The sequence below is a fragment of the Dioscorea cayenensis genome, chromosome 10, assembly GCF_009730915.1.
Source record: "Dioscorea cayenensis subsp. rotundata cultivar TDr96_F1 chromosome 10, TDr96_F1_v2_PseudoChromosome.rev07_lg8_w22 25.fasta, whole genome shotgun sequence".
Classification (NCBI taxonomy): Eukaryota; Viridiplantae; Streptophyta; class Magnoliopsida; order Dioscoreales; family Dioscoreaceae; genus Dioscorea; species Dioscorea cayenensis.
In genome coordinates this window covers 9679962-9691403 of record NC_052480.1, presented here as the reverse complement: position 1 = coordinate 9691403, position 11442 = coordinate 9679962, and the positions used below count along the sequence as shown (strand labels likewise).

The window sequence follows — 11442 nt, the reverse complement described above, 5'->3', positions numbered from 1 at the left end:
AAAAATTAAAACATAAACTAATGAACTTAAATAGAGAGGCCTTAGATCATTTAGTCATTTAGGTATAGATGTGAAGGACTATGGATGTGTTAATTTATAAAACTCATTATGTGAAAATTAAAAAATAGATATAATTCGATTACGTCAACTATAAACTCTCAAAATATTTACTTTTAATGAGCAAAATTTAACTCTCAATCGAGTAGTTAGTCATTGTTAATATCTCACACAACTTTAGATCTTGCATCAAGTTATTAAATTCTACTTGGCGAGAGTTTTTTTTATGAAAAAGCCAATCAACATTTTCATTAAGCTCAACAACTAAAATGATATTTATTTGAATAAAGGATTTGATTTCTTATGTGAAATTTCTAAATGATTTGAAGAACCATTAGATTAAAGTCTAATGTTTTTAATTCTTAAAGATCTTTAGCTATTCTTCACATTTTATCCAACTACTCACTATTTTTATCCAAACAGTCAATATTTTTCCCAAGTGCTCACTGTATCAACCCAAGTACTCATTAACACATTGCTCTGTATGTTTTACAATTTACACTACTCACTAATTTACTCTTTTACATAATTTTTATTTTTAACTCAATTGTTCACCCATTTTTCCCACTACTTGATTTGGAATAAACATTCCTCACCAATTTACTCTATGTTTCATTTATAACTTCTTTTATTTTTTTTTACCTAATTATTAGTTTTTTATCCAAAAACTAAATATACTAAATCAACTGACAATGGTCTCTTTGTAACAACAAAGAAAGCTAACAAATGGAACCTTTCCCTTCAAATAACAATCAATTAAGACTTTATTTAGTTATTTATAAACCAAATCCTTTTATTGAGTATTTTTAATTAAATTACCATTATTTAATTTTTGTAATTAAAAATGTTGTGTTTACTTTTTTTTATTTTTTTGGTTTTGACCTTAGTGAAAGAGTATAAATGTATAATCATTGTATAAGTGGGATGGTTAAATTATTTTGTTATATATTAACTTATATTAGTACGAATTATTTAATATTACTTATAAAAATTAATTTAATAAAAATGCATTTATTATTTTAGTAAACAAGGTATTAAAGTGAGAAGGGTACAACCAAAATGAACATCCATCTATAGTTTAGATATGAACTGTTCACCTCATACATTATGTCATAAATTTACAACGAAAAAAAAAAGATTAAAAAAAAAAAAGCAAATGTCAAGTCATGGGTTGCATAATAACTCCACACCTACCGTACAAACATCATAAATTTTGAAGGAGAGAAATTAGGTGAAAAAAAAAAAAGTGAAGGTTCCACTCTTATAATCCCATGACCCTAGTCAAAACCCATAAATTTCTCTGATTTGTCTCCAAGTCCCAAGCATGGGATGAGGGCGTTGGCTTTGGAATATGCACCACACGATTCAATAAAATTTAAAGGTAAAGTTCAAGCCTTTATGGCAAGAGCATGAGCAGGTGTAGGCCCCAACAACCCTCCCCCTCTTTCTATCTTATTATATCCTTCAAACTTGAGACTCTGTTGTGGGAAACTCTAGTTCTTCTCTTCACTGCCCAACATACAATGGAGGTCTGTTAATTTAAACTCTTATGCCTTGTTACTCTGTTTACATGTTCTAAGCATCCCTATTGGTTTGTAGGAAATGAAGAAGTATTGCCACATTCCAGCATTTGGTGACTGGGATTTCAGTGATGGAGTTCCAATCACTCAGTATTTTGATTCTGCTAGGAATTTCTTTGTGGAAGATAAGGACTTGTTCCCTGTTCCTGTCCAGATTATTCCTGCCTATGCATATCACCACCAAATCAAGGTTCAAATCTCACCATTAATTACTTCTCACCTGTGTTTGTTTCCGTTGTTACTGAGTTTGTTTGGTGTTATTGTAGGTGATAAAAAATGTGAAACCAGAGAGTGAAGAGAAGAAGCAGAAGAAGAAGAAGAAGAAGAAGAAGCAGCAGCAGAGAAAGGCTTGTGATTTGGTGACACAGAAGCCAAGAAAGCATTCAGCTCCAAAGATTGAAGAAGAGGACTTGTATAGGATCTCACCTGAGCTCTTGTACCAGAAATCCAAGAGGGTATTTGTTAAATACATATTATTTTAATAAACATGTACATGAATATAAGATATTTAAATCTCTTACATATATTTATTGTCTCTTTGTTTGCAGAAAAAATTTGCAAAGGGCTTCTGGTTTGGATGTATGGGGTGCATCCATTGATATCAAAGTTGTGATCAAGTGTCTACCTTCATGTTTTTGTAAATTTGGTTTCTTGTGTGATGGGTGAGGTTGTACCGAGTGTCAATTGGATGTCAAATGGAAGAAAACTAGCTTCTCTTTGCTTTACTCTTTTGTGCAGTGTGTGTGATTCTTCTACTTCTCCAAAGTTCATCAAAGAAAGGTTGGTGATTAAAGAAGTAATTAATGTGATGTGGTTGCTTTTCTTTTGGTTGTGGAAAGGAGAGCTCTTAAAAGTGCTTTCATGGTGTCGGTTATTTGCTTAACTTTTATCAGAGATTTATTAAAGTAATTCTGAATTAACTTCAATTAGCCATAACTTTCTCTTAAAATTAAGTACAATTGTATGTATTGTACGCACTTCTACGGGTCCCAAGTGCTAAATACTCTTTGTAGTTTTAACTGCAATTTTAAATTTTAAATTATATTTAAAATTTTATTTCAATTGTTTTTCAAAAACAACAAAATGTTTTGAAGGATTATTATTATTTTTACTAAAACAACTATTATTATTATTATTATTATTATTATTATTACTTGAATATTTTGAAGAACTAATCTAAGCTTTTCTTCTTCTTCCGGGATCGGTTTGGAATTAAATAGATGAACAAACTTCTCATTTTAATCAATGTTATAATGTTATATGAATTTGCTCATCTTAACCAATGTTGTGCAAAACAGTTGATCTTTCTTTCTAATATGAAAGTTGCCTAACAGAAATAGAGTTAAATTTACAAGCTAAAACCCACTCCTATCTAAAAATTTTGAAGAAGTGGTATAAAACATGGATTGGAAAATACATTTTCCTTTTTTATTTGTTTTTTAAATTAATTCACATAGATTAAAAACTAAGCTAAAGTTAGTAATTTAAAATTTATAACAAATTATATTAACTTTTTAAAATTATATTTATTTCAAATATAATTTAATTCTAGGTGAATAAGATTTATTAAAAATTGTAAAAATACATAAATTATGCAAGATAAATTTGAAAAATTAATATTTAATAATTCATAAATTTTTTAAATGACCAAGAAGAAAAAAAAACTCAAAAGTAACGTAAGAAAAAACAAAAACGACGAAAGAGAGTACTTCAAATTGCAACACTCCAAACACTCAATCAAGCACTCTTAAATGCATGAATTGTCCTTAAATTCAGAGAGAATGATTAGATTCTTTATATAGTGATTTATTTATTTACAATTATGAAGAGGAGTGGTCCATCTCCAAGGCTAACTCTTTGTAGAAGCACTCCAATTTCCCAACAGTACCTTGACTCATGCCAGAAATTTATATCAAAGATGCAAGCTTTTGCAGTGTCTCTCTATGAGTGAGAGTTTTGGTCTTTGCAGTCATTATTAAGTTTGAGGAAGGACAATGATCAAACTTCATCTCTTTCAGGAAGCACATGTTGTATATCCGCTTAACTAAAGTAACTCTTCTTCTTTTTGTTTTTTCAGGGAGGACCTACTCACAATGTGGCTCTCTGATGCACACTGTAAGTCTGTAACTTCTACGAGCTTTGATTCCACTTGAAGTGACGTCAAAACAATTTGCCAACAGTTTGGACCATGTGAAGCAAATAAAATTTAATTTAAATTTTGTGGCAATTCTTTTTAATGGAACCCAATGGTTTAAGTGCATCTTCGGTTCATAAATTTTGATTTAAATTAATTTTAATTATTAAAAACAGAATATGCTAGTTTGATGCAGAGATAATTTTTTCTTAATCCGTAAAAAAGCAATGGTTAAAATGCATTCATCCCAAAAGTTAATTGTTTAAGGGCCACAAAAATTCCAAAATATGTACAACCTTGGTTAGATGATGATGATGATGATGATTTTGGTAGCGAGTACTCATGTGAGTAAGTGAAGGAAGAATAATTGATAGTACCGTGAATAAGAGATATCGCATACGAAACTTCAGTATAATAATGGACATTATCATCTATAATTAGATAGTGTGTGAAAAAATGAAGAAAAGATGATTGATATTGCCATTTAAATATAGCGTGGTACTGTGAGGATTTAATCAAGAATAATAAATGATCACCATATACAGCATAATGCTACAACCCTGAAAGTAGCGGCTTACTCTTCACATTGACAAAATCTAGGCGTGTTTGGAATTGGGACTGTGAGTGACTGTTTGTAAATACTTGTACAGATTTTCCTTTTTCCTTCCTATAAAAAAATATGAAGTAACTTATATAAATTTAACTGATATTGCGTGAACCAAGTAAATTTATTATTTTTATTTTATTTAATTATTCTCTTTCTTTATTTTTTTTAAGGTTTTATAATAACAAATTTTGCTTCATCTGCCTACTCTATTTAGAGTTTTTTTTTCGAGACTTTACAGTAATAGTTTTTCACATTTTTCTGAAATTGCCTAAATAATATATTATTTTAATAGTTTTTCACATTTTTCACATATAAGAGGTCGATAATTTGGCTCTCCTGAAATACGATTGATATCTAAATAATATGTATATCGTGACTTCAGATCCAGCCTTAGGCAGAGACATTGGTCGCCTATGCCTAAGGCCCTAAAACTTTTTGAAAAAAAGTTGATAAACCACATTCATTAAGATAACACAAAAACACGTAAAGACAATACAGTCCCCAACAACAAAAAGCCACAAGTCACCCACCCAGATAGGGGAAACCACACAACGAATACAACATCTCACAAAAAGGAACCAACATGCTACTAGAGGGACAGACCCCCCTAGGGCACAAACAAACTGAAAACACTAGCCCTCACTCAGGGAAGGAACCAGATCAGACTGAGCGCTCTGCTCCAAGTCACGCGAAGCAAAAAAGTCAAGGCTTTTCTCCTAAGCTTTCCACTCAGCTCTTCCAACTTTACTTTCTTTCCTTCAGGAGCTGCATTCATCCACAAAAGCACCATATGAATAATCTTAACAATGATTGAAGTAGATGAAGAGTAGACACAGTAAAATATGCGCACATTTTTACCTAACCAAATATTCTAGGTTACTACTCGAAGAAGCAGATCCCAGCAAGAGATGAGCAATTTGTTAAATTGTGAATGCCAATTCCCCCACAGATCCATCAGGGAATTGGGGTTACGATGAGCACTAAACAGTTGGTAGAAATAGCTCCAGATATGAGAAGCCGCCGAGCACTGTGTAAGGAGATGGTCCGCAGATTCAACTTCTGCGTGACACATCACACAAGTGATGTCATGAAGGACATTACATCTTCGGATAGCCAGGTTCTGCAAGGTGAGGATTTTATCATCCCAGGCTAACCAGTTAAAACGATTAATCTTTTTAGGGCAAACACCTTTGAGAATGAGAGGTGTCCACTTACACCAGAGCCCACCATCATTCAGAAATTAATAAAAGGATTTGACAGAGAAAACCCCATTTGGGGACAGTTTCCAATGTCGAAGATCCTTAACAATGCTATTCTATAGACAGATCGAAGTAATCATATTACGCTTTCTAGGGTAGTCTCCAGGAGGGAAATCCAAAACCTTGGTGATCAACTCCCTAACAGTACCTTCCTTATCCCTAGACGCCTGAAACATGTGAGGCCAAATGTCCGCAGGGGCACGACCCTCCAACCAATTATCAAGACAGAACAGTGTTGACGAACCCCCTTTTACAGTTGAACTTAAATTTTTTCGAAAGGCCGGCAAGACCTTAAGTATACCATTCCAAAAAATAGATCTTCTACCATATTTCTTGTGAAAAAGATTCCAGACCCCGCGTCCTGCCAAAGTAATTTTCTGGGAAAATCTCTTCCCCACACCAACGACCACCCAAGATGATCTTCCACAACCACTTACCCAGAAGGGCATTGTTAAAAACCCCTAAATTAAGAATATTCCAACCCCCTTGATCTCTAAGTCGACACAATCTCTCCCAACTCACTAAGCGGGGTTTAGGATGTTGATGATCTGGACCCGACCATAGGAAATCTCTTCTAATTTTGTCAATAATTTTAATCACCCAGCAAGGTAACTTAAATAAAGACATCCAGTCGGTGGGGACAGCTGTAAGGACAGAGTTTACAAGCGTTAATCTTCCCCATGAGGATAAAAATCTAGATTTCCAAGCTGCCAACCGAGATCTAACCTTATCAATAAGGATATCCCAGTCCTACTTCCTAGGTCTCCCACCAGAGATAGGTATCCTAAGGTAGGTCAATGGGAGAACCCCAGAGGAACAACGCAAGGTCCTAGTCAAAAAAAGCGGAGGCTCTAAGTTTCTTTGCGATGTATATAAACAAGTCTTTTCGGAGTTAACCCCTAGGCCAGAGAGCCCCTCAAACACATAGAGTATCAACTTGATGATCCTGAGATCCTCCACCCCCCCTGTAGACATAACCAAAAGATCATCTGCATATTGCAGGTAACACATTTTAATCCCCGACCTCCCAATCGGAACCTCATGCAGGACACCAGATCTGAGGGCTTGGCTAAAGATTGAACTTAAGACGTCCACCACAAGCGCAAACAACAGCAGGGAGAGAGGATCACCCTGTCTCAGCCCCCTACGATATCGCACATAACCACATTGAGTGTTGTTGATAAGAAATTTTGCCTTAGAGGAGGCCAAAATGGTTTTGACCCAACCACTCCATCTCTCACCAAAACCTCTTGCTTTCAACAAATCCAAGAGTAACCCCCAATCCACGGAGTCGAAGGTAAGGCCCCAAAACTTTCTAGGGCTCATAATTTATATTTTTAAAATAATATTTTAAAATTTTATTTATTATTTTATCCGCATAATTATAATCTTAAAATTTTAACTGGTCTCTTAATGTACTATATATTAATATTTAATAAATTTGGCATTATAATAGGGCCTTAAAATTTTCTAAGATACCATAATTTATTTTTTTAATTATATTTAAAATTTTTATTTACAAAATTACAATCTTAAAAATATTAAATATTTTTTAAAGTATAAAAGTTAATTAATTATAATATTTACAATATGGCCTCATAATTTTCTAGGGCACCATAATTCATGTTTTATTTTTCAAAAGAATTATATTTAAACTTTTCATTTAATGTTATCCCTATACATAATTATAAACTTGAAAATTTTAAATGGTTTATAAACTATAAAACTTAATATCAATATACAATTAATTTGGTCTTATAATAGGCCCTACAATTTTTAGGACCTCACATTTTTTTTTTAAAAAAAAATTATATTTAAAATTTTCATTTGTTATTATCAACTATTATCCTATCTACATAAGATTATCTTATCACTGAGTTTTGTTGATGCATTGCAAGTAATTAAACAAAAGATTAAAATTAAATCTCAAATTTTTAGATTTTTTTATCAATATTCTATTTTATTTTAATTATTAATAATAATTTATATTTATATTTTATTTATGTAATTTATTAGTTAATAAAAATAAATTTTAAAAAAATTATTATAATTTTGTCTAGGGCCGTACTTTTACTAGGACCGGCTGTCATTGGCTTATCTACATTGTCAAGTATATATATATGCAGTTTGATGGATGGCATACTCTAAATAAAGCTCTCGTATTAATTTGTATGCAAACTTGAGATGACACCTGGAATTGTGAAAGATTAAAGACATCTTGAAATACCAAATATCATTTCTTTTATATCAGAAAAAGATAAAATTTTAATACTGATTTGTCTTTTGATTTATAAGTAGCTTTTCTTTTAATTTATTAATCTTTTGAATATCAATAGAATTGATGAACATACATATATATAATTATATATATATAATTAAATTTTATAATTACTCTCTTCAAAGAAAATAGTTCAACTAAATGCTTCATAAATAGGTGCATACGCAATGCGGCTTAGATTGCAAAATAAAACATAAAAAGGTTATTCAGAAATGTTTTCACATTTTTTCCCATTTTGAAAAGAAACTATAGCATAAAGGCATTCTTGAACATCTTATACATAAATACTTGGGATTAGGGTATTATTGAAAGATTGTATTTAATTTTACAGGTTCATGATTGCTAATTATGAGATAATATAAAGCAGAAAAACATCAGAAAGAAAGGGAAAAAAAGTTGACATTTGATTTGAAGATTCAAAATCATTGCATTTAATTGGTCTTCTGTAGCATCATTCCTTATTATAGTAGTTTGCTGCATAGTACTGTAAATTTGTTTTAAATTTTTTTTAGAAAAGAAAGCAATATGGATAAAAAATAAAACAAAGCGATAAAAACATTTTTGCATCTAGAGTTTGTTTTATGTTTACTTTAGTAGTTATATTTTGAAAATATTGAATATGATGTTTATACTTTATTTTGATTTATTTATTTTAGAGATACGTTGATTGCAACATATAAATTTTTTTAAAATTTTTTTTTTATATTTGAATTATTTTTTATAAATAACTGTTAATAAACTTTTGATCTATTGAAACCAGATTCGAAGCGTAGGGTGTTCGTATTTTTACTGAAAACAAGTTTGAACTTCAGCTCAAGTAAAGTAAGACATAGGCTGATTAAGATATATTAACTCCTCATCTGTCCATATTCTTTAAAAAACAAAAATATAAAAAATAAAATAATTGATGAAACACTAATGCAATAAAATCCAATCATGTTGTTAGTTTATATTGCCATTCTCTGATGTCCTAAACTTTATTTCAATTAAGAAAATGAATAAAATAATTGTTTAAAAACACTAATTAGTGTCCCATAAAGTGAGGTTATTGTTGATTTTGATTTTAAAAAGTTCTGTTCATTTTAGTCTTTTGACTAGATAAATTTTTTTTATTTTCGTAAATGTATTATATATGCGTTATATATATTGTGAATCTTTATTCTCCACAAGTGTTAAACAAATAAATCTATTTGTTCTAATGCCAAAATGAACATATTTTTAGTTATGAGACCAAAATAAATAATAAATTATATGGATTAAACTGGTCCAAAGGCAAAATAAAAGAATTATATTAAATATTTTTAAACTGTCATGAAATCAATATCGGAGCATAGTCAAGGGCCAAAAATGACTTCATCCATAAAAAGTATCCATTAAATGTTTTGTTTTTAATGAACATTAAGAGTCCGTTTGGAGCACGGAATATGAATGGTAATGGTAATGAGAATGTTAATGGGAATGAAAAAGTTGTTTGGTTTGAAAGAATAAAATATTGGGAATGGGAAAAGTAGGATAGAGAATTGTATGTAAATGACGACAATGCCCTCAATATAAGTAATGAAAATTTTTTATATAATAAGTACATATAAATAAATATTTATAATTTATAATTTTTATAATTAATTATTTAAAATAATTAATTTCTGTAAATCATTAAATAATTTCTTTTTATCATTAAAATAAGGGAAAATTCTGCATCACCCCTCGTAATTTTTCAAAACTTCCCAAAAACCCCTCCCTACTTTTTACACACCACGGACAACCCTTCCAGTTAGTGTTTAACTTCCCTTTTACCCCTACCGTTCACTTCAAATGGGTCCATGTTGTGAAATCCCATTTTTGGCTACGAAAATGGTGGGAAAGGAAAGCGTCAAATCACATCATGTTCAACCTTTTGAAGGGCTTTACGCTGGTTTTCGATAGACAATGCCAAGGAGTTGCATTACATCTTGTTGTTCTCCTCATTATCATACCCGAAATATATAAATCGGTTTCTCGAACAGAAAATGAAATTGATTTCCATCGGATTGGTTAAGTGCACTTCATCTTCAAATGAGCTGTAGTCGATTTTATTGTCGAGGCAGAGCATGTGCCATTGTCGTCTTCTCGTTTATGGTCTGTAAAGTTGTATTACTGACGAGAAGAGCGATGAATTACTGACGAGTTCATTTCGTTGTAAAAGTTCTTCTCGTTTATGGTTATCTATTTGTATATTTTTAAATAATGTTTAACTATTTGCTATTATCCGTTTAAATATTTTTACTAATATGTTTAATAATTGTCATATCCGTTTAATACTTCCCATCTCCGTTTAACATTATCTTTACATGTATAACTATTCATAAACGTGTAAATTCTCAAAGTCTCTTCCCATCTTCGTTTATTTAATTACAATAATGTTTAAACATGTTGACGAATTATTTAACCATCACCTGTCTTTGTTTAACCTTATTTGCCGGGTTCGAGTTGATGCGCATGTTATGTAACCCGGCGTGAGCAAGCGACCAAATGGGAGACCTACTTATGCCCGGACATACATTCGAGTTAGAGATCATTGTTGAGGACGGTACGAAATCTTCGTGTTGGTCGTTGTGTCGATGATCGTTACGAGTGATCGACCAATGCAAAGAACTCCGTGGATCTCGCCATCGGAACTTGTTCAGTGTCGAAGGTGGCAAGTTTATGGTATCCCTTGCAAACATGCTTGCGCGACGAATAATGCGAGCATGAACACCAACGTACATCGATTTATTAGCGGGTACTTCACCGTCGACAATTACAAGCGGCATACAAGGAAGCTATATTCCCATACCCGACGATGACAGGCCTTCGGGACGGAAATCGTGAGCTTCGTTTGCGACCGCTTTGTGACTAGAAGGCGACCGGGCGGCCTAGACGAAAAGAGGATCGAGTCGCATCGTTTGATGTCCGCGAGTTACATTGCAGCCACTGCCAAGGATCCGGTCACAATCGACGATCTTGCAATGAAACTGTCGCCGACTAGGCATTGTTAATAAACCGACGATGACGGGAAACATTGTGTATTTCTACGAATTGAATGTATTTACACGGAGACATTGTTATTTTTAAACGGATACATCGTAATTTGAAATATTTCAACCGATGTTTAAACGATATATGGTATATTTAAACAATGAAACGGAAATGTACACAACTACAACGTAAATTAAACAATGAAATGAAAGCCGAATGAAATTTAACCTGCCTTACAATTGAAAAACAAAACAAAATTTACATTGAGATATACAAGTCATGTTCTTCGAAAACAAAAACAATGAATTGGATTGTGTATTGATGGGCAACTTTCCATATTTAGTTAAACAATAAGTGCATTTATTTAAGCAGAGAAAGTGTTATTTTTAAACGGTGTACACCGTAATTTGAAATATTTTAAAAACCGATGTTTAAACGATATATACTATATTTAAACAATGAAAGTGAAATGTACACAATTACAACGTAAATTAAACAATGAAATAAAAACCGAATGGAATTTAACCCGCTTT

General features: G+C 31.7%; 1 protein-coding gene across 1 annotated transcript; it reads left to right on the top strand.

Moving 5' to 3' along the window:
• The first annotated feature begins 1427 nt into the window (after positions 1 to 1427).
• Positions 1428 to 2290, top strand: LOC120270720. The gene is made up of 4 exons (XM_039277795.1): positions 1428 to 1586; positions 1657 to 1827; positions 1904 to 2092; positions 2186 to 2290. Exons 1-4 carry the CDS (start codon positions 1467 to 1469, stop codon positions 2234 to 2236), a joined length of 531 nt encoding a protein of 176 aa, XP_039133729.1. The 5' UTR covers positions 1428 to 1466; the 3' UTR covers positions 2237 to 2290.
• Positions 2291 to 11442: the final 9152 nt, after the last annotated feature.